Genomic DNA, 24,286 nt, shown 5'->3' on the forward strand with positions numbered 1-24,286 from the left:
GGCCGGCCGTTTCCGGTTCTACACGCGTCTCTGCAGCGTGCATGCGCGGACAGCCGTCGCGCGGAAAGATTCGTCATGGATCGCGAAGGAAGGCTCGACGTCTGTCGCGACAATGATCTCGGATTTTGCTTCGAAGAATCCGTCGATCGAAATCCACGTCCCAGTTTTCGCGGACTTTGCATAGCGAATGCAATGCAATCGCATGCGCGAATTTGTTTGTCCCGCTGTTCAAATTTTTTTTAACGATCCTCTTGCCTCTGTCAGAATTCTTCACGCGGTGGGAACGCGGCGGACGCGTGGATCGAAATAAAGGATGTTTTTAAAAGACTGTGACACGTTTCGAAACGTTTAAAAAGCATCTCGATGTCCTCAGCACAAAAGGCGTTCAATCGTTTGAAAGCGATCGGAAATCCCTGGACCTAGCAAACGATGCATGTTATTCGGATCCACGTTCTTGTAAACGAATCTAGAAAAATGTAAATCCGTGATCTTATCGCGACTAGTATCTACGCGTCTCTCTGTGTGTTTCAGCCAGCGGTATCGCGATTGTACGATCGGGTGCATCCGCTTTCCTCGGTGTATGTGTGTGTGTGTGTGTGTGTATATAAAAAGATGAGAATGCACGGAACGTAATTCGGTATGCCATACTTACTATATGCATATATATATACATGTATAGAACCGGCCGTAAGTCGCATGCCGCGGCGGTCCAACGAAATTTCTGGACGCCATTTTGTCGGATCGTACGCGTCGATCGGTCAATCGCTTGTCCATCGAACGAAATCCATGGTTATTCGATCGCACTTGTTACAATAAATTTTTGTTACAATATTCGCGCATTTTTTACTTGTCCCGCCTTGGTTCGCTAGCTTGTTCACCGCGAGAGAATTATTAACGATAACCGAACCGCGGATCTTTATACGAAATAAAAATTGGCTATGTTGATTACAAGAGACATAAATTAGACGTCTTTGTCTTTCGATCATTGCAACGAGCCGAAATCGACGTAATAATATTCTTAAATTCTTCTAATCAGATTACAGTTTCGCATCCGGTTTTATTCGTTTGTGCCGTAAACGCGTCTAACGACAACTCGCTTGTGCAATTTTCAACGAAACAATTCGAGCAAACGCGGACTCGCGCGAAGACCTACGATCTATCAAATAATTTGAGCGCGTGAGACTGTCGGCGATGTCTCGAGGAAAGCCACGATCCGGCGGATAGAATGATATAGTCGGCGCTGCTGGAAAGCGATCGGCGAATTGCCCGGATTTGCGTAATCGTTGCAATTTTTCTGAAACGGTCTTGCACAATATCTCGCTCGAAATTATAACGTGAGAGAATTCCTGGAATTCGTGTTCTTTAACGCTAAACTTACCGAGCACCAAAGACGTCTGATATGTTGTGTTTTTTTGTAAAGAGCTACGAGACTGAATTTATCTAGGCAACTTCCTATTCTTTCGTGCGACTTTCAATTTAAAAAAAATATGGATCCAGCCATTGCGACGGGCAAAAGTTAGATTTCGTGTTAAGCGTAGAATCAAAAATGAAATTACAACTCGTTGATCCGGTGTCTTTTGTGCAATATAACAACGATGCGGAAGAACGCGGAATCCAGCGATTAGTATGGCGGTCATGATGCGTGTACGTATGTGTGTGTGTAAGAGAGAGGAGAGAGAGAGAGAGAGAGAGAGAGAAAGAGAGAGATAGAGAGCCGCAGAACATAGAATAAGAGTCTCGTGCAAGGATTAATAACGATTCCATTTTATTCTTAGCTTAATGGGATACTTAATCGATTGATTTATCACATCCGCGATCCGGTCACGCCTCAGCCGGAAGCGGAGTGCCGTTTCCGGTCCGATCGAGGCGTACGATATATCCGTTTGCTCTTTTGGTATCCTTTTTATTGAATCATCGGGGGCACCGCGTAGATCGCGGGACAACACCGCGGACAGAAATAGAAAGAGTTTACAAAGAGAGATAGAGAAAAAGAGTGCGCGTCTGAAAAATGGTAGATAAAACGGTAAAATCGCTCGCCGGCATTTCCTTGCTCGCGCGTCGTCGTCACGGAGGGACAGAGTGTCTCGAACGAGTTCTTTAACAATCTAAGAGATCGCTGGGCCCACCGTATTCACGCGATCGATCGATCGATCCCCCGCGCGTGCCTCTCGGACAGAGGAAACGAATGTCCCGTGCTCGGTCGAACGAGAACCGTCTTCTACGACAGTCGCGTTTTATAAAAAGACACGCAACGAACGTTTCGCAACACGATCGCCTACACGGCGCCGTATAGGTTGATATTCGTATATAAAATCTAGAATACAGTTTCTAGAGCATCCCGTTTTCATCATTTTTTTTTTCTCTTTTGCTATTGAGTAAAATATTGCTATTGAGGAAGGTTACACGCTTTCTCCCGACGAAAATCCTCCCGCCGAAACCGCTCGGAAACCGCTCGAAACAGCGACGCGCGTCGCGCGACCGAACGATTCCCTTTATCATGTTTTCACCGCAAGGACGACGCGAGACCGGCGAAGGATCGATCGATCCTGGCGCTCGAGAGCCGGTGGACACGCGCATAAGTCTAAGAGAAAGGCTTCGGGTTTCGACCCGATCTCGTAAGTTTAACGATATACACGCTACTACATTATTATACAGTTCTCGCCCTCCTCGCCTCCTCGCCTCCTTGCGACGCCATCGCTGTGTTTCCTCTCACTCTCGATCCTTCCGTCGGAGATTAAATTCGTCGGATCGATTACGACGCTCGGCGTCGCGCGGACACGCGCACGTTCGATCCGCTAGCTTCGAGACATTGAACGCGAAGGATCGATCGATCATGGATCCTCGCGCGGATCCGAAGAGGCTCGCCGCGCCGGCGCGATGGCGTCCGCAAGGATCGGCGTAGATCCGTCGTTACGAAAACGTAGCGCCGGCGACGATCTCGTCCTTTCCCGAAACGCGATCTTTTCTCCGGGATCCGCGTCGCGAGAACCAACCGACGAGATCGTTGAGGATGATCCTGGACTGTGTAGATCGTAGGATCGACTTTCGTCTCACCGCGGCTAAAGGAAATTTCGATCGGAGAGTCCGATTGAGAAAAGAATGGACGCGACTCGTCTCAGGATCCATCTTCCCCGAGGATCGAGATCGATCGACGGAGATCCGAGCCGATAACTTACCGACGATCGATCGCGCGCTTGTTCTCTCGCCTATCTAAGAGATTTCTACGGCACGATACACGTTGGGATCGAGACACCCGCGCAGATATATGTATGTACAATGCTACGAGGTGGCTGCGCGGTAACGCACGAGCTCGTTTTTCGACCGATCGATTTTCTTTAACGATCTGTAACGATCTTGCCCCATTCCATGGCTTCCTGCCGACGGAATCGCTATATATATATAACGCAGGGATTTCCGAGATCTATCGCGGCTGGATCAATTTTTAATCGGATATGGACCGCGCAATTTCTTGGAAAAACGTCTAAATAAATTTAATCTTGTAATTTTGACGAAGCAGAGCGCGTCGCGCGCGTGTTGCTGCGTTAAAGGGGAATTTTGGAATCGGTTCCGATATTTCTAAAACAAAGAAGAAACGTCGAAGGGCCCCCTCGCGTCACCGCGCAGCTGAGACGGTGCGAAACCGTCGTCGCAATGACCGCGAACAACGGTAACGGATAATATACGGGCCGTATATTAACCGTACCGCGAATTACTCTCATTCACGCGCTCTCTCGCATCCACGTGCTCATATCGCCGCGATCGTGTTTTCTCCAGGGATGGGTAAAAGATCGTTGTCGATGTTGAACGGTCCACAGCGCGGATCCTCGGTCGAACGAGTGCTTCGATCGGATTCGCGTTAACCGCGAAACGGTGGCAAAATTGCATTCGAAAGTATCGGAGGACTTTGACGTTTAATTAAAAAAGATCTTTATCTATCTATCTATCGGCTGGTCGATGGTACACAAGCGACGTCTCCGCGCTTCGTTCGACCGGTAAACGTCGTTTGAACCATCGAGATTCGACGCAACGCAATCCGGTAAGTTATCGTTCGTTCGGAGCATCCGAATTCCGTGGATCGGATCGACGAAATTAAAAACGTATCCTGTTCGTTGAACCGTGGACGATCTTACGCCTTGCGCGAAATCGGCGTTCGAGGTATAACGAGTTTCTTTTTTTTTTCTTTTTTACCCAGCCCCGGTTCCCTGTTCCGCAGCTACGATCGGTGTTAAAACGGCGCCGGTGTAACGTCGTCGCTGAACGGCGACGAGAAGAATGATTATTTAATTAGTGGTAATCAGAATTACGGACACGAATCGGCGTGACAATCGATAATTAAAAAGGTAAGTAAGAATAACCGGTGGTATCCACACGTACGACCGTGATATCTTTTCTTTTTTCTTTATCGATAAGAATAATAATCGTTAATTAACGCTATATCATCGCGTACACGCGTGTACACGCGCGATATCCTGTATACATGGGTTTTCTTTTTCTTTTCACGTTTCTCGCACAGAGATGTTCGCGTACACGCGCGTACCCACAATATATTTATATATTTATAATATGTTATTATTTATAGATGTATATCATGTATTTCATTATTATTTAACACATTCTTTTGTACAAGTAAATCAATTAAGAATAAGTACAACTTGGTAGCAAAGAGAGATAGAATTATTATTTCACTGTATATCCTTTTTTTTGTTTGTTTCTTTATCATAGTGAGAAGAAAGAGAGATATATATATATTTATATATATATATATAATAATTTGTTTTTTTTCCTTCCTCCTGTATGTATATATATATCTTATTTAATTTTTTCCTTTTTATAATAATATTCTTTTCTTCAATTATCTTTATTATGTTTCAGATCGTAATTCTTTTACACTGCCGCCGCGCCGGAACGCGATTTGGCCGCCGGAAGTGATCCTCGTTTTTTCTCTCGTTCGTCGCCGCTTCAACCGCGTTTCATCTTCCCAGATTCGCTCCGTTCGTCGCAGTCAGCCGGACGAAACTGTGTCTATATTCGCGAGGAAACGCTCTCTCATTGGCGCATTTAAAACCAAGTTTTGTCCGGCTGAAACCCTGCAATCCTCGGTCCCGGCGACTTCCGCCGCCCCGACTTCCACTTTTGTCCCAAGTACAACTAGACAACCGTTGTTTCGACGTTGCAAACCCGAACTTTTTAACAGCCGATTTAGGTCGAACAGAAGGCAAACGAAATAAATCGAATACGCGAAACAAATATACCAAGCTCAAGAACTTTCGTGCTAGAGTTAACCAACGCAAGGGGAAACGTACTGCGATAGACCGCGGATCGGAAGTCCTCGAGGTGCTCCGAGATGCGAGGTCGGAGTACGTTCGAGGAGCCCCGAAAACACGATTCGACGAATGTACAGGCGATATAGAGGAATCTAGTTTGGCACTGATGCTCGAGAAAGAAGCAGCGGGGCCGGGGAGAGCAGCTGGTCGCGCGACCCTAATCCGATATCTCGTTCCGTTTCAAAATGCTTCGATACCGGCGCGTTCGTTCGTCGTTCGACGTCCACTTCCGGCGCCAGGTGCAAACAGCGGTGCGCGGCCGTGGCCCAGACTTACGTGGGATAGTAGCAAGAACACACATTAAAATCATAGAAGATCAACGTTACTAGACGTGTTATGCAAGTGGCTGTCCGTGGCGCGCCGATCCCCATCGGGCCCCAAGGGTCCCAAGGGGACAATTTCGTTCGCTCTTCCGAGAGACACACGCCTGAACGTTCGCGAAGGCGACCGTATTTCATTGTTCGTCGTTTCGTGTTTCGCGCGTGGCTCGTATCCGTCGCTCTCCTCCCTACGTTCTCTCTTGTTTCTCGTTTTACTAATTTATGCGTTCCCCGGCTCCGCGCGGACAAAGATCGTCCGCGAGGACGTACAGCAGATTCGTTTGGTCGATCCTTGTCTTTTATCGTTTTCCTCGCTCCCAATCTTCCTTATCTAAGCGAATAATCGGCACCCTTTCGCCCGATTCTCGCGCGAGACTAATTCGTAGCGATCCGATTCCGCGGCTAGCCCCTCTTTCGCGATCTTTGATCGCGAATCCAATTTCTGAACGCGATCGCGAGACTCCGAGAGATTCCCTGCGCGCGCGTTAACGATCGATTTCTCCGTCGACCTTTGGTCAACGATTACATCGATTTATTACCGACGCTTTCTTTCGATAGACCTGCGAGTTACGGCGGCGACCGATTTCTTCGTCGATCCGTCGCAGACCCGTCAGCGATCGCGAATAATCGAATGTCTGCGATTTCAAGCCTCCGCGAGATTCTTAGCGCTTCTTCTGCCGCGTCGAGCGTGCCATTTGTCAGTTTCCTTTCTTCTCCCTACTCGATTTTCTTCTCTATTCGTTCGCGGTACCGGTATTGGTGCAGCGATACGGATATTTCCGAAAGGATCGCGCGTGGCCGCCGATAATGGACCGAAGCTTTCGTTCGAAACGCGAGAGGGAAGTTCGAATCGATGGAAGAGATCGTTCTCTCCCGGAGAACGCATGGTCTCGGTCGAAACTCTGACAGGGAATTGTTCGTTTCGTTCTCGATTTCGATAATGAGAACCGGTTTCTCGTGTTCGGGGCACCGAGGACCTTCGGAGGATTACACGGGTTTTTTTTTTACAGACAAACGATCGCCGGCTGTGTCTCGGCGGAGAACTGCTTTGGAACGACAACGGGGGCACAACTATTTCGTTCTATTCTCGATGGAAAAGGTATCGATTTCTTTTCTTTCGAACCGACTCAAACTAACTCGAACTAATTCAACTGCGACAATAGAAACTGTAGACTCACGATCGCAGTGTGTTTACGACTCTAGACTGTGGATCTTTGTGCAAACGAAAAATTTTGTCCAGCTATTGTACGAAACAAGAGCTACTAAATAGGAATGTGTGTGCTTTTTCCTCCAATTGTTTTATTCGATCGATAATAACGCAACAATATTCTTAAATTCTTCCAACGTTATCGCTATTCCGGGTTTCTCTCGCGAATTTTTGCAACAAACCCGTAAAATCCGCAGTCTACGACACAAAATTTGAACGTTACGACACAATAAAGAGGAATTAATGAACCGCGCGATAAACGAACCAAGAAGGAAACGGAGAATTCGTTCTAATATAACCGAGCGTGACAAATGCGATTGACATTGGATGACTCGACGCAAATTTAATCCTTTCGTCGGCAAAATTGCTCCGATTTAACTTGATATCTCTGCGGTTGGAATTCCAAGGTGCGCGTATCCGACGCTTCGAAACGATCTCTAGGCTGGCGATCGAGACGGACAGGTTTCAGAGCAGACCTCTCGGGAGATCGCAGACGGCGATATCGCAAGAACAATCGCGAAACCAACAACGCGGAAGGCGAGAAAAGAAAGAAGAAAGAAAGCCCGTCAAAGAACAAGAAGAAAAGGGACTCGGTTAAATATCGATCAGTCGTGTGATATCCGCAAAAAAGACTCGCTCGACGTGCAAAAATCGATTCGTGCGAGCGTGTGTGCGTGTGTGTGTGTGCACACACGCGGCTCGGTGATCACCGTAACCGTATCATATGTATATATGTATATCGACGATACAAATGAATGATAACGTTAAATCGATAATCATAACGATAGTAATAATAATAATAATAATAATAATAATAATAATAATAATAATAATAATAATAATAATAATAGTAATAATAATATTAATAGCAATGATAACAGTAATAATAATAATAGTAATAATAATGATAATGATAATAATAATAATAAGAATCAATTAATAATATATTTATCGTATATGCGTATATTAAATAAATTCTTCGATATAACTTACGGCTTAACCCTAAACGCTTAGCTCGACTTAAGATTTAAGTAAACCCCACCCTGTCGCGGGGATGCCGTTCGCACCACCCAGGGGCGGACTCCTTAAGAACCTAGTAAATCCTAAAACCGGAAGCTCCGCCGTACCGACAGGCCAGCTGCCTTCTTTTTTTTCTTTTCTATGCTTTTTGTGTTCTCCGTGCTTGAAATTCTCCCCTTGAATTTTACCCTCCTCTCGCCATGGTCGAAGCGCGATCGCGCGCGTACCCTACGCGTCTCTCGTCAAGATACATCTTCCTTGGATCCATATCCACCCATGCTTTATCCACATCCATCCATTCATCCATCCATCGAATCGACGACAAAATCCGTATTCGCTGTGTCTCGGCGGAGACCGCTCGCCCCGCGTTCGCTCTCTCGGCCGGTTCGCCCCGCGAGTTCGTCTCTAGAGAGAGGACAGAACCGTCCGTCCCCGTGTAATCTGAACAAACGAATCCGAAGAGACCGCGACGGTCCCCGAGTTCACCCGGTCTCCGACGATCCGGCCCGAGGATCACCGCGATCCCGTCTCCGCGGATCCTCCAGGTCCCTATCTCGCGATCACCGACAACAGACGGTCGCCGGACAGGCCGGACAGGTCGAACGGGTCGTCCTCGTCGGACAGCAACAGGACGAGAGGGATCAGGGCTCGCGACTCTTGCTCTCGCGAGGCGAACGACGCGAGCCGTCGCTTCGGCCGCGACTCGACGCGGTTGAAACGCGCTCGAAACGCAGCCAGACCCGGGACGATCCGCCTCCATCGTCGCCCCTGTCGATCCTCGAGGAACCTAGACGATCGTTGACAAGAGCCGCGACACCCGTCGCGGCGGTCCCGGCGAAATCTCGAGCGGATCCCTCGTCGCGCAGCCTCGACGTCCTCCTCGCCGCCTTCTTCTTTTCCTTCCTCGTTCTTCTTATCCTTCTTCTCCTTCTTCGATCCGAGCTTCCGCTTCGAAAGCTCCGGATCGTCTTCGGACCCACGGCGACATCCTCTCGCCTCGACGAACAGTGCACTAGCGATAACAACCGGGGGGGAGAGACGAGCAATGGTTTGGATCTTTCGGTGGTGGCGGCGACAGCGCTGGGACCTTACGACCCATCCTTGCCACCTGCAAACAAGCCTCCGGTCGGGACTCGGGACAGACCGTTGTCTCTTTTCAGGGGGGACACTCTGTCGACCGAGTCCCATGCATGCCCGAAACATGCAGTGTTCTCTTGGTCTGCGTGTACCGGCGGTGTCTCGAGAACGCGGCTGCAAATCCTTGGATGCCTGATCGAACGCGATTCGTCGCTCTTTCAGGCATCCACGCGAGTATCAAGGTTACAAAATTGTGGGCAAAAATGTGCCCTTGCTTTTGAGAAATTTATGCGACTGGAATTCGCAAGTTCGCAACCCATTGTTCCCGGAACGCCGGCACACGGTATTCGGGAACACCGATTTTTGTGAGATACACAAGGGGTAAAATTGTGGTACTTGGTAAACTATCTTTGAATCCTTTCGCTGTCACGATCGCGGCCCCATGTATCGATCGGTTTAATAATCGAGAGCGTTCGGGAGGATGAGAAGTTGCTCGGAGAAGCCTCCGGGTAAACCGGGTTCGATCGGACCCGGCCGTCGTCGTTCGACGGTTAACGGCTGTCTAGCGTTCCCAAGCGTATCCAGAGTGACCCTGCGGCCTGACAATAAACGGCCGCAACTACTTTGCCTCTAATTCTATCGAGTCGCGGACAGTTACCGTGACGACAATATCGGAACTTCGACGAACGTTTCCAAGTTCGGCAGACGTGGCATAGTTTACGGAGCCGGCGGGGCTAGACTATGCGAATTAACGCGCCGTGTACGTCTTCTAGGATAACGTTCGACGGAAAGATTAACCCCTTTAACCCCTCGACGCTGTTGCATACGATAAACAGATTTGTCTCGATCTATCGCCGCGATTATTTCAATTTTAACTTGGTTGAGATCGAACGGTTTAATTTCATGAAACTTTTGTGGTTGTCGGCGCGACGATCGAAGCGTTAACGAGTTCTCGAGATGCCGCGGAAGCGTGCAGCGAAAGGATCAACAGACTTTCCGTTAACACACGATTACCTTTAACGATGAACAATTAAATGAACAATTAGTGCTGGAACCACGGTTCGAGTCTCCGATGCCTCCGAGAAACGACAGCAGAAAAAGTGTCTCTTTATAATTTATAGAACCGATTAAAATCGCGCGATTCATCGGTGACTCTAATTAGCCATTAGGCTTCGCTATCAATCTGTTCGAGGCACCGGCAGCAAGAACAAGGTTCCAGCGTTAACAAGGTACGCATCCACGGTCGACAAAGTGTTACACCGAGGCGTGCAGGACGACACGCGAAGCCGTGAGTCCGCGTGTTCTCTACTAAATTGATGAGGGGGTTGTTAGCCTGCGTGATAAGTTAGTTCGTGAGTCGAGGCTCGTGCATGTTAGTCGGTGATACGCTGTCCCAATGGCGAGATGCTCGATACACGATTCACTCGTGGAAACTTTTCCGTCGTCGAGTCTCCAATTTACCATTTGCTCTGTTCGATTGGACACTCGGCTGTTTTCGGGACTACACCCCTGGCGAAAATCATTCGATTCGATGCAAGCGAACGGCTCTCATCATCGTTTCCCTGCTATAACTTTAGTCGATCACGTAGAATCCTATACGCGTTCGGTTACCACTAATTAATTTCCATACATACGGCCGAGTAATTTCATAGACGAATATTTTCTGCCAGGGGTGGAGGGATGAAGATAGAGAACGAGCGAGACACGGGAAGGGAGAGAAAAGGAGCGATAGCGAGAGAGAGAAAGAGAGAAAGAGAGAGAGTGACATCTCCCTCGGTCAGGATCGTCCACGTGGGCGTGATGTGTACCTTGATTGGACGAGTGTGAGGCTCACGATTGCGGTTGCGGTGTGTTGTGGTCCCGCTTGTCTCCCGCAGGAGCCGGCGGCTTTATCACGGGCTTCTCCTCGTTTACCGGCGTGGGCGGAGCGTCCTTTCTTGGCGGCATCCTCTCGTTTATGGCGTCGAGGCCCTTCGCCTCGGCGAACGAGGTGATTTTGTGGTTCGGCGAGAAGCCTTGAAGAGCTGGAAACAACGGATCCGATATCAGCTCTATCGTTCGTTCACCGGTTACCATCGATATTCCATCGGAAACCCCGCGTCGTCGATTCCGACGAAAACGCACCGTTAATCGGCTCTTTGGGGTAGAAAGGCGCGACTGTGCGGCAGCATCGAAAATAAACTATGCAATTATTATAAATAAAATGAGAAACGATGCTTGAGACGCGTCTGCGAAACCCGATGTTCGCTGCACGGATGTCGGAAACGGAATGAATGACAACGGTATTCGGAAACCGTTGGAGGTCATCGGAAAATATCAACAAATCCGGAAAGAATTTAACCTACTCGGTATATTACCGGTATATTAACCTACTCGGTATATTACCGGTATATTAACCTACTCGGTATATTACCGGTATATTAACGTACTTGGTCTATCCATCTATGATTTTATATATTTTCTAGAAAAATTTACCGTTTTTTAGGGACGTCTTGCCACCAGACAAAGCGCCAAGAGGCAAAGCTCCAGTGGGTGTCAACCCCTTCAGCTGCAACACGCTCTCGCTCTCCTCCCTGGAACAGCCGAAAGGAAACAACGATGTCAGCCGAAGATCGACGCTCGTAATCGAAGCTATGCAATCTCGTTTTCTTCTCGATCGAAAGAGCCTCGCGTTTAGGGAACCGCGGCAATGCTCGCACTCACCTCAAGACGGAGAAGACGCGCGCCATCTTGCCGATGGCCCTGATCTTGTTTCTGATTACCTCCTTGCGTAGATTGGCTGCTGCACCTAGAAAACCGAGAACCACCGGTTAGAAGGATCGATCCAGGGTCAGCCTTGTGCATCGACGGTGATCGACGAAGTCGCGAAGGCGCCTTAATCTTAGATCCGCCGTGGATCTAGGCGGCTCTATCATCTCCAGTCCGATCGCGAGATCTCGGTAAAACATCGAGCAACGATGATGAGATGCCACAGGATGCGTGGCAGCGGCTTCGCGAGATCGGGATCACCGATTCGCCCCGCGATCTATCGATCGCCGGAGGAATCCATCGATCGTTCGCCGAAGATCTACGTTATTCATACCACAGCTTGACCGGTGTGATTTGTTTGTTTTGTTTTGTTAAGAAAACCATTTGTCAAGAAAGAAAGAAAACTAGAGAGAACGGAGGAAAACAATAATCGAACGAAACAAAAAGACACGTCACTCGTCAATCTCGAGTCGCACGGCAAACAACAACAACAACAACAACGACAAACTACAGCCAGAAGTATCGGTGCACGCGACGAGCCTGTGCTAATTAAATTCGGTCTACTCGATGTTTTGTCTTTTAGACACTCGAGAGATATTTCCGCGCTATCCACTGATGGGTGTTGGATCATTTTCAGTGACGAAGGAGTCGAACGATTCTTTTCGGGACCATCGTCTCGCACACGTTGATCGCCGTATCGGTTACGATCGGATGACGGGAGAGCTAGGAGGGTCGAAGGTGTGCGACATTTGTGTTAATATTTTAGTTCGATTAAACGATTACTTCGAGGGAGACTCTAAGAACATTATCGAGCGATCAACGTATCGAAACAGCGCTCCAAGGTCTCTCTTTTAATTGTCACAATTTAATTACCAACAATCCCTGCGGCGGATAGAACGTTCAAAGGTCCACGAAAACAAAGTGTTCGTCGCATACTTCCGCGCTAACGTATATACAGTACAGGGTACGTGTACACGTCCATCGGCTATGTACACTAATATAATATATATACACACACAAAAATAGACGGACAGCAGAGAGATAGAGAGAGAGAGAAAGAGAGAGGGGAAGATAGACAGAGAGAAAAAGTGTGTGTGTATGTGCACGAGGATAATAGCACAAGCTCATTGCATACGGATGCACGCGTGAAAGCCGTGTACGATTATGTGCATACATATCTTTCGTGTATATACATATCCATACGCACGGGCGCGCAGAGACAGACACGCGCGCACGCATCGGAAAGTCTGTAAATTCTGTAAGCCGCGTGCATATATGTGCGCGCACGTGCTTGCCGTCGTCATGGTCGTCGTCGTGGTCGTCGTCGTCGTCGGTTCTATTATGCAAAAAAACACGGGATGCAAGAGAGAAAAAAATAGGTCGCATGCACATGCAGGCTGAGCGCGAGAAACGTACGCACCGTCGGTCACTGCGGCGCTTTAACCGCTCGCCGTTGGTTAATTTTCACCGCTACTTGCCTACTATTCTCGTTCGCATTTACATTTTCCGTTTCTCTTTGCGTTCATTCTTAACGTTACTCCAAAAGGGCGTTCGCCTTTTCCCCAAGGTACCCCGTTCGTTCGACCCGTATCCGAGCCCTGCGCGCGATTTTTCGCGAAATCGAATGTCCACGGGGATGCTCCGCGTCCACCGAGCTGCTTCGCCTCTCGGTGACAAGATACCACGAGAGAGACGTTTCTCGATTTTTTTTATGGTCTCAGACCTTGCCCGTGTTCGGTATAGCAAACGTTGCAGCGACGGAACACCGCTAGAGGCGAACGGTGGTTGTAAAATGTGCCTTAAATCGTGCTCCGATTATTTTGAATCGCGCTCTCGTCATCGTGAACGAGGAGAAAACCGCGAACGTTTTTGTTAAGAATAACGAATCGCGTGTTTTTCGCGTAAGCCATGATTATTTGTGCTATCCGGGCCCCCAAATTGGCCGAGGAATAACGGCGGAAATTTACGCGTCGCATAAGCGGGACAAACGGAAGAAATAACCTGTTGGAACGCGGGGGGCAGGGGTGGAGGGGCGTAATATCGCGACCTAAAAACCGCTCTCTCCTTTCTCGTTTAACGTTCTCTAATTACGCGCGGGGCGTGCAGTAATTATGATCGCGAGAGAACCGGCCCCGCCATTAAACCTAATCCGCGATGTTAATCGCGGGACTCGCGGATGAAAACGTCCGCGGGGACTCCGAAATTAACCTATGCGTCTCTGAAATTACTCGAACGAGAGAAAGAACCGAAAAATATAGAAAAATGTCGCCGGGGAGAGAACGGACGACGCGATTAACGTTCGTTTGCAAATACCGGAGGCGCGCGGTTACGGGTCGACTGAATTTCGGCAGCGAGAGAAGTAAAAAATGGGGGATGGAAAGTGGAGGCCCTTCGACGGTATCGGACACTTTCGAGCTCGGCTCTCGCAAGCCGGATCTTTCGTTCTCTTTTTCGATCGTTTTCGGGGAAGCTGGGACTGTTGCGTAGGACTTGAAAACGGTTTCTCGTGATATCCGTTGCGGTTGTTCGAACGGTTATGGAGAAAATGTCTCGTAACTTTCTGAAGCAGACTGCGGACTTTTACACGGAATGAAATTTGTCCGCGCCTATCGCGATGCATAAACATTTATCTTCGCGTTTATTTTGCATTCGATCTTCACATTTTGTTGCAATGAACACGTAAAATCCGCAGTCCGGCGATAAGGTTTATCCGTTCTGACTTGTATCGGTTTCGGTTTCGTTTTTGAGGAACCGATGTTACATCGGTGTAACAGTTATTTTTTAAACGTTTATTTTACAAACGCGCGATATCTCGTGCTGCGCGCATTTTCGATTTAAATATAGACACGCGGAATCGATACTTTTAATGCCCCGAAGGGAATGCAATGTACTTGTCGCGTAAAATGCAACTGCGAGGGAAACACGCATCGGTCAAAAAAATCCGAAAAATATCAATTACAGACCCGATGTAATATCCAATTCTGTGCAACCGAAACCGATACACGGTACTCTCCTCTCTCCCGATAGTTAGCTTTTTAATACTTCCCGTTCGATATGTACGAACAAATTCTACGCATATTTTATTATAAAAAAGAAAAGTAGCGCCGCGTACAAAACTATGAACTATTCGGTCGGAGTACCATAAACCAGAATCGATACACCTTGCAACAATTGTGAGATTCGTTCGGTTCATCGCGACTGTTTGAAAGGGTTTCGAAAGGTTAAATTGTCATGGCAGTTGTTTCTCCGTGTTCTGTATGGGGTGCTCGATTTGGCGAGTCTCGCGCGCGCGGGGGTTGCACGACACGCATTAGTCACGAGTGTCCACGAGGTCCAGCTGGCTGGGGCTGGACTCTCTCTCTAAACTGTAAAGGTTACACACACGAACGAGTCGACGTACGTGAAAGTATCGTCCCGGTGTCGTCGTGTTTCCGCTTCCCTAACCGTTCGCGAGCTAAGTCTCCGGTTGTCGGGGCCGTCGAGGTCGCTACAGCAAATTGGACAATTCGTCACTCGGGGAACGGATTCGGTGTCTCGGAGGGTTGGGGGTGGGCAGACACGTGTTACACCGACCACCGGTTACCGTGTATGTAACTCCGAACTTCAAGATGATCTCGCGGAAATTGTTTGAGCTGTTAAGATCATCGACATAGGATACAGGAAACGCGATTCTCGCCGATCGAGAAAAGTGGGAACGCGATTCTCGCCGATCGAGAAAAGTGGGAACGCGATTCTCGCCGATCGAGAAAAGTGGGATCGCGAGTCTCGGGGGTTCAAAGAGTTGAACGATCGCGTCCCTACGATCCCTATAAATTCTTTACGGTCGAGAGAGGACACAGAATCGCGCGGGGACTTCTGCGGCTATGGAATCGGTCGTCGTCAAAGGCGTGTAAAGGGTTTCTCCTCGCGGATATGCGCGCGATATATTTGGTCGATCGTGTGTCCTTTGGATCCTGCGGTTCTCGCGGGAAGGACGAGATGCGGCACATACAACGACGTACGTCACTACTAATTTGTACAACAGATCAAGCCTTTTGCTCTCTAGACATTTACGTGTCAGCGCAAGGTACGCACCAGTGGCCTGTCGCAATGACAAAATCATGATCGAGAAACTGGCCGATCTCTCCCGTCGGGATCGATCGAGTCGAGATATCTTCCTGAAAGAGCTCCGCGCGCAAAATTTGTACATTCAGACAGATCATAGAATTACTGCATTCTATTCGAAGTCACTTATCGATTGCTATTTCCAATAGCAACAATCGACTGGTGCAATCTCTTTCTGCATTGATTCGCGATCGTCATTGCGACGGTCATCTACCGAGCTAACATTTATCGTAAGGTACTCGAATCCCAGAAACGGAGATCCATCGCGCGACAGGAGAGCGTAACTAACACACTATAAACCCACCAGAGAGTAAAGAGAGAGAGAGAGAGAGAGAGAGAGAGAGAGAGAGAGAGAAAGTTCCCGTGAAAGGAACCCGGAAGGAAAATCTCGACAAAGCCCAAAGAAAACACCTCTACCAGTGCTATATCATTCTAACAGCCGCATTTATCGAGCCAACGCGGATCGATAAAGACGTCCATGGATCCTTCGGATCGAAATCGCGAGTCCCGTTGGCTCGATACGCGTCGATCTTCGAGACAGATGGATCTCCGTGACTTTCGACGATCATAGGCGTCGCCACTACGAACAGACTCCTCTGGCGACCTTGTCAAGCATTCGTCGCGACGCCTATGTGGTTGCATATCGTAGCCTTATCGCGCGATTTCGTTTTGCAACGATGCACTGTCGTCTGGGTCGAAGGATTCTGTGACACTTTGTGGAAAAGTCGACTTTTACTCGGCTTCCTTAAGATATTTCGATTGTTTCGCGTCTTTTTCGGATGTTTTTAAGATTTATCATCAATGGCTGGGCTCTACAAAATTAACGTCGAACGTAAGCAACGACCTCGTTGTTAAATTTCTCGGCAAAAATGTCACGTCGACGTTTCACAGAAGTTCGATAGTTCCAGCAAAATTCCTCGATTCAGACCACTGTGCGACAGCCTCGCCGCCCAATGGCTCTCGGACCTTCGAAAGCAATTTCGTACAAAATTCTCAACTTTGTCGTTAGAAAATATCTACGATATGACATTCCACGGTCTTCCAATTTCTTGGTCTCCGCCATTGGGCGCCGGCCTGCTTCGATTTCGTTCTGCGCGTCGATTCATGGAGGATTCACCCTGCGGAGAGACCTAATCGTTCCCACGCAGCGATTCAAAACAGCCCGACGAAGCTGAGTTTCTAATTCGAATTTTTATAGATCTGCTCGAAACCGATCCCGAGTTTTCTTGGCTCGATGGATCGCGGATCGAGGGATCGAGATTAGGTCTCCCGAGCTTCGGGATCCTCCACGGTCGAGATTCTATGCGGACTTGTTGTCAACAGAGAAGAACTCACCGTACGCGATGGTAGGTGGGGTCGTTTTCGGACCAGACCGTCGGGTTACCATCGGGTTTACCATAGCGGCCATGGTGCCCATGGTCGGTTTACCGATGGTGAGAGCGTGGACGTGAGTAAAAGGACAGAAGTAACCAACAATGTGAGAGCAGCATCAATGCGGCCGAAGAGAAGAGATAAAAGAGAGGCGGATACGATATATGCGTATACACGCATATATACATATACGTATATATATATATCGTTTTCGTTTTTTTTTTCGGTCGTGATCGATTGTTCAGCCGATCGAGATCGATCGCTCGGACAGTCCGACGAAGGAGGTTTCGAATCGGTAACACAGATTTTTCGAATTTCAATTGGTTGATGGTTGGTTGGTTGGTTGGTAGTTGGTTGGTTGGTTGGTTGGTAGTTGGTTGGTTGGTTGGTTGGTTGTAGAATGTGGCGTAAAGAAAAGAACACATAGAACAGACAAGAAAAAGAGTGCACAGCGTAAGTGGCATTCAAGTGAAGCGTGTGCGTTTAAAATTCAGAAAGATTGTACGTAGCGCTCCCTCGGCACGCGCGGCTAATTAATTAATTAATCGTCGTCGCGTGTCGAGGGTCGCTGTTATTAATATCCTCGAATTGAAAGTGAGTCGAGAGCGGGCCGAAAATTCCTCCATCGAGCTCGAACGTAATTCCACAGTAGCCGAGCCGCGAGCAGACGACTGCGGATCCTCTTCACAATTCGCAAATTCTCGGAACCCCTTTTCTCGCCGCTTTTGTTCGCGTCTACTCATTTTCCCTGGAAATCCGCAGTCTTCCAAGTTCCTCTTTCGAGCCCGCTCTCGCGATTCTCGATTCCACATCGTTTTACTTTACGGGAACGACAGCGAGATCTATTTTTCTTCCTTCGAACCGGCTTCTGCGCGACGTGCAATCGAGAATTCCACGTTGTCCAATTTCGAAGATCTCGCGACGGAGATCAGAGAATCTCGGCGCACTCGTGATTCTAATCCGAATTTTCCCGGGATCGCGGCCGAGTTATTTCGCAACACCGTTCCATCGATCGCGCGTCGTGCCGCGGCTGGCACAGAAACGATGGAGCAACGCGAACGCGCAGAGAAGCTTCCGGTTTCATAGATCCGTGGGAGAGATCGTCGAATTGGACTCGTGGATCGAACGAATACATCGATCCTTGCCGGTTTAAACGGTGGCCACTGAAAAAGCGTAAAGAAGGTGATTAGTAAGGGACACAGGGGCGGCCTGCGGTTTCCCTCGAGCCATAGGTAGAGCTCCGTTCAACCGATTTTCGTTGGACCTCTCAAGAAACATACCTAGAATTAGGACTGCCAATTTAATTTCACGTCTTACTTGTCCAATTTAAATTTTTGCGGAATGTTCTCGTAAATGTCCGACCTTTCAAAAATTGTTCCGGATAGCCCAGCTAGGGGGTTAACGAAGATCAAGCACGATCATCGAAATGGTCGAGCAAAGATTTAATTGTCGCCGAGAATTGGGGAAAACGAGGGATAATTAGACGGACAGGATGGGGGATGGGAAATCGAATCGAAGGGGAGAACCGAGAAAATCGGATAGGGTTTCACCAGGGATTTCTCCATCGAAATTCGGCGAAGCTGTAGAAAGAAGTTGCTCGTTTGATCTTCGATGTCGCGCAGACCGCCCTGGCCCCGGAAACTTCGTGATTACTTTCTACATGGCGATACTGTTTCTCTTTTCTTCTCTTCTCTTCTCGGTCTTTCGTATTATCGACATCGTTGTTTCGAGTCGAGCGTCGAGGAAAGTAATTTCGATAAAGAGAGAGAGAGAGACACGGAGGAAACAAGAAAGATAGAAAAAAAGAGTGTGTGTGAGAGAGAGAGAAAGAGAGAAAGAGAAAGACCGTCGTCACGTCGGACATTCGAGGGGCTATTTAGTGCGCGGTAATTAACACACCGCTACATAGAAGCTACCTGAAAAAAACTGATTAAGAAAAACCTTTGATTAATAAACATTTTCCCGAAGATCGTGCGAGATCCGCGATCATCGTCGAGAGAACAGAAATAAGGGGTGTACTGTACTTTTAAGAATTTGAACGCGATTAATAGACTGCAGATTTTATGCGTTTAAAATGAATTATTAAATAAGAAGCTTCGTTTAATTTAAATATCTCGTTAATTTCAACAAAGATCCGCAGTCCGACAGTTAGCAATCGCCTCTTTCGGAAAGATCTTGAGATCCAGAAATTTTTCTGCGTAGGGAAGGGGGGTTCCTCGCACGATCTCGAGAGACTCGAGTTAATTAGTACTATGTAATCCTAGGACATCTACTTTCGACACTAGCATGCGCGATAAATAAAACGTCTAGGGAAAAAGAAAAGGAGGTTTAGGTCGCGCAAAAGAAAAAGACAGAGACAGCGACAGAACAGATATAAGAAACAGAACAGAGTTACGAAGAAAAGGGAAATTAAAAGAAGAACGAAACAATCGATTGGAGAACTAAATCAATCAAGAGAACGCAAAGTGAATTCAGGGAAGACAGAGAGCGGAAAGAGACAGAAACAGAGACAGAGAGTGAGAGAGAGAGAGAGAGAGAGAGAGAGAGAGAGAGAGAGAAAAGAATGAAAGATGAGTCGATGAAACACTGAAAGGGACAGACATGGTATCATGAAAGAAACGATGATAGTGACGATGCTGTTGCGACAGAGTTTATGTTGCTTGAATCAGTTTCGTGATCGCTAAGATAGATCGTGCCTGCGTTCGGGTTCAAGGAGGACTGTCGATCAATTTTTCGCACTTAATTCGTTTTCAAGTTGCAATTGTTTCGAATAAAGAATTAACGATACACTGGGTCGATTCTACGTTAAAAATCACATCGTAAAGGTGGAAAGAATTTTATCGTTTCGAGGTCAGACGCGATACTTCCTTTTGCGCCCGGTTATTTTGAAAGCGGAGACTAGTATCGAAAACTTTCTGTTATATTTTGGATGCAGCTTTTCACGTAGATTACTCCCACATACTTATTTTTCATAATCGAAGCATCGAATAGGGAAAAGAGGGCGCAAAAGATAAGAAAGAAACCGATGTTAAGAACTGAAGTGAAAAAGTTTTCAATTCGTCGTGTTTTTAATTGACAAATAATGGGGACCGAGTAAATTGTAGTACAGCCAAGCAATCTAGCGGTCGATGAGTGATTCGACCACAATGTTACCGTCGCGGGATCCAATTTGAAACGCCCCCGCATCGGCAGGCAAACATTACCTCGTCGACCTTTAACACGAACGCGACCGTACAAAGGAATACACACAAATAGAGAAAAAGAGAAAGAGAGAAAAGAGAGAGAGAGAGAGAGAGAGAGAGAGAGAGATCAGAGAAGCGTGCAGGGTCTGAAAGGGGGTTAGCACAGTGCCGACAGGGGTTCTTGGATCGAGAGGGGTTGCTGGGTGGTTGAAATGTCGTCCTGTCCGGAGATGCTTCTGTCACGTGGGCTCGCGGGGGTGCTCTCGCTCGGAAACGTAAAAAAGAGAGCGAGAGAGGAAAAGAGAAAGAGAAAGAGCGAGAGAGAGAGAGAGAGAGAGAGAGACAAGGACGAAAATGGCAACGAAAGAGAGCTTCGAGTGACGGCTCCTCGTAACTCGATCCTTGTCCGGTTCGACGAAAGAAAAGGTAAATGGAAAATAATCAAAAGACACGCATAAAAGGGGGATACTGCGAAGTCCGGGGGAAACCGAGGGGCTGGACGAACGAAGGCTCTCAACTGTCGGCTGTCTCGTTTGCCCCCTGAGCACACGGCCCTGGCCGTCGAAACGACTACTCGCGAGCACAAACGGTGGTTCGATCCGACGAGAGGCAAAAATAATCGAGGTGCAAAAATAATCGCTCCAGACCTTGCCTTCAGGGGCAGTTATTGTTTAAACAAGGCTGCAAAATATATCGTTTCAAAGCGCAGAGTCTCCTCTATCGATCCAGGGAAACCGATGTTTTCGACTCGGCCGGATGTGGGTCGGAAAAATTCTGGTAGCGCCGCGGATCGTGAAAATCCAGAGGATCGTCGCTCTGCTGGAATGGAACTTAGCCGATCCGCGAAAATCTAATCTGCCTAGATCGTTGCTTGGACCTCCCTCTAATTAATATTATCTAACCAAATTTTTTCACAATTATTTCCGCACCTCGACCTCGCGGAGATCGACTCGCGATTCGATCGTATCATCGGGATTTCGTTTCTTTTCCAAGAATAATTGATCGAAACGGTATTTCGCGTTTCGCCCGATTCCCAGCCGGGTTTCCGGTTGCAAATGGCGACGGGGTTGAAAAGACGAGCTTCGAACCGCGCTCGAAGGGAGTTGTGATCGATCCACCGACGCTTTTCCCTCCGTATCCCGCGGAACTCGATGCGTTCGATCGATCTGCACACGGTTCCCCGGGGATCAGAGACATCGAGACGAGAGAGACAGGGACACAGAGAGAGATAGAGAGAGATAGAGAGAGAGAGAGAGAGAGTGAGAGAGAAGAGAGAGAGGGGGGGGGACACTGTACGAAAGAAGAACAGCGGCAGAGGGGGTTTAAAACAATCGACCAGCTAGCCTCGTATGCTACTGCCGGCAGATCAACCGTGTTCCATCCGGATTATCCGTCGACGCTTGCCTTTGGGGACTGTTTACGGAGAAATGTATTGCCTGCGTTTAGGCTTCCAGGATTTCCCGGTGCGGAACGCGCATAATATTAGGCTGCTGCGAGCGAAATGCCCCCGGATTGCGAAAGACGTTCCGTAATTTTTCCGGCAGACGAAATTTCATCGACGCGTTCATTCGACAACTATTTTCGAGGAAATCAGAGCAATTCGATCGAATAACAATGGGTCTACAGAATTTAATCCGATCGTTACTGTATTATTAGCGTCTGAAATTGTGCATGTTCTCCGACGTTAACAGAGCTTGAGATCGGTGCAGATTCGATCTGCGTACGGTCTCGCGACGACTGCCAACAGGGTTTCGAAATGCTCCGTGCGAAGGAGCGTTCGAAATTAACGAACAAGATCATTAATTTCGTAGTTGTTAACGCGTCGAGTGCCGCGCGCCCGGGTGGCTCTAATTTTGAATATATCGAACAAACCGTAAGTTACCAGGATCTAGAATTTCACGTTGCAGGAATTTTGGGGGTTGGTTTTCGGCACACTTGACGCGTTAAAGTGGGATTCCTCTTTGCGACTGACTCTCAGCGATAATTGGAAGCTCGTTCGGACTGTCGGGTTGCTGCCAAAGTGTTGGTTGATCGGCGAAGAGAGAACGAGGCGTGGATGGAGGGGCTCTGGAGGGATGTAGCCTGACGAGACAGGTGGCTGGTGACGAGAGCGATTAGCGTTGGCACGTGGAACGACCGAGGGATCGAAACGAATTATAAATCTTCGAGATCTTTGTGATCGAAAATATAAATATATTTTAAAACGAAACTCGAAGGTTTCGCAGACGTGTGCGTCGGTGGTTCCAGTGTCGAGCGCAGAGCGTGGCGACAGATACGGGGGTTGAACAGAGAAGTGGGTAGAAGTGAGAAAAGAAAGACAGAACCAAGAGCGAGAAAAAGAACGAAACACGCCGGAGGATAGAACGAAACGAAACGAAACGAAACGGAATGGAAAGAAATCAAACGAAACGGAAAGAAACCGAACGAATCGTAAAGAAACCGAACGAAACAGAGTCCGAACGAGACGCGACTCGAGTAAATAAAATTGCAGAGCTCGCGTGTAAAAGGAACAAGAAGTAGATGGGACAAGTAGACAGGTGTACACGTACACGTATAAGGGACACACGTGTGCTCGGTTTCGTGTATATATGTACGTGTACAAGCGTCTCGAACAGGAACGAAGAGACGAAACAAGTGAGAAAACTATCGCCTGCCCGGAACGCTGGTCGCGAGGCGGCTTGGTCTGACCAATTTCGACTTTTCTACTTGACGCGACTACATGCAATTGCACGTTTCATCCCGGCTAATTTACGATGCAACAAATCGGATTAACGTTTCATCGACGGAGAAGGTATCACGTTAGTCTGCGAATTTTAGCGAAACGAGCGAATCCTCGTGAACAACGCCTCGCCTATCTTCGATTATTGCTTCGAACTTGTTTCGAATTCGACATTTTGGATCGACGGATCCTGCAAAACGGATACCGGAAACGGGGGATAGGCGAGTTCGTAGTTCAAGGAATGATCGGTTCTCGAAACGTCCTCGACGATCCAATTTCGCGGGGGTTTCGATTAATCGCGGAGCAGAACGTCGCGGTATTGTCACCGATCAACGTGGTCGACCGCCTCGGCGACGCGGTTGCGTACGTGTACAATATACAAAGAAGACACTGGCGAAACAAAAGAGTTTTTTTACACTTGGCCAGAGAGTATGTCGCGTGCGCGCGTACACGCACGGCGAATGCGTGCGAACGCGCGCGCACGTCGCTCGCGTACGATACAAACGCTTCTCGAATCAACGTTAAAAAACGTTCGTATGCGTCAACAAACTCGCAGAATTATTGTTAACGGGTTATTTTGCGGCTTTCTCAAAGAAACAAAGAAACTTACAAAAACAATTAAAAATAAAGAACGAGGTAAGAAGTAAGAAGTAAGAAGTAAGAAGAAGAAGAAGAACAGAAAACTTTTTGCGTCAAGTCGTCGGCTCTCACGGGGACTTACCATTCTTTTTTTGGACAACGACTTTGGCTGCGACTTTACGGGGGTTGCGTATGCCGAACAACGGAGTTTTGAGTGGTAGTAGTAGTAGGTAGTAGTAGTTAGTAGTTAGTAGTAGTAGTAGTAGTGGTAGTAATAGTTAGTAGTAGTAGTAGTAGGTAGTAGTAGTAGTAGTAGTAGGTAGTAGTAGCAGTAGTAGTAGTGGTAGTAGTAGTAGTAGGTAGTAGTAGGTGGTAGTAGAAGGTAGTAGCATAGTGTCGTGCCGAGATAGGAGGAGTCCAAGGCCAGTGTGATTTATACAAATATAATAGAGAAGGAGTACGATAAAAGACAGTCAGTGCAAGTTTATGGGCGGGGGGCTGATGGGCTTTTTAATGAACAGGGCGGGCCGGGGGGCTGTGCTCTATGTCTCTCGGCAATCTTGCTCGATCGAATCAATCGGGAATAGATCTTTCTCGCGGCTCGCGTAAGGCCGATCTTTCTTTTCAGCTTTTTC

General features: G+C 48.0%; 1 protein-coding gene across 7 annotated transcripts in view; it reads right to left on the reverse strand.

Annotated features, from left to right (window-relative positions):
- Nucleotides 1–1,748: 1,748 nt before the first annotated feature.
- The window catches only part of LOC117226584 (protein phosphatase 3 catalytic subunit alpha), a 102,533-nt gene continuing 79,995 nt past the window's right edge, over nucleotides 1,749–24,286 (reverse strand). For 2 of the 7 annotated variants that reach the window (XM_076518240.1, XM_076518235.1), the window contains exons 10-14: nucleotides 23,794–23,826; nucleotides 11,652–11,736; nucleotides 11,424–11,521; nucleotides 10,783–10,972; nucleotides 1,749–8,979 (exon numbers count right to left, since the gene is read on the reverse strand). In XM_076518240.1, coding sequence (XP_076374355.1) covers nucleotides 8,421–8,979; nucleotides 10,783–10,972; nucleotides 11,424–11,521; nucleotides 11,652–11,736; nucleotides 23,794–23,826 — 965 coding nt within the window. In that variant the 3' untranslated portion in view covers nucleotides 1,749–8,420. Of the gene's footprint in view, nucleotides 8,980–10,756; nucleotides 10,973–11,423; nucleotides 11,522–11,651; nucleotides 11,737–23,793; nucleotides 23,827–24,286 lie in introns of all 7 variants that reach the window. The other 5 variants (XM_076518236.1, XM_033481072.2, XM_076518239.1 and 2 more) reach the window with 5 other exon arrangements.

The sequence above is a fragment of the Megalopta genalis genome, chromosome 2 (genome assembly GCF_051020955.1).
Source record: "Megalopta genalis isolate 19385.01 chromosome 2, iyMegGena1_principal, whole genome shotgun sequence".
NCBI lineage: Eukaryota > Metazoa > Arthropoda > Insecta > Hymenoptera > Halictidae > Megalopta > Megalopta genalis.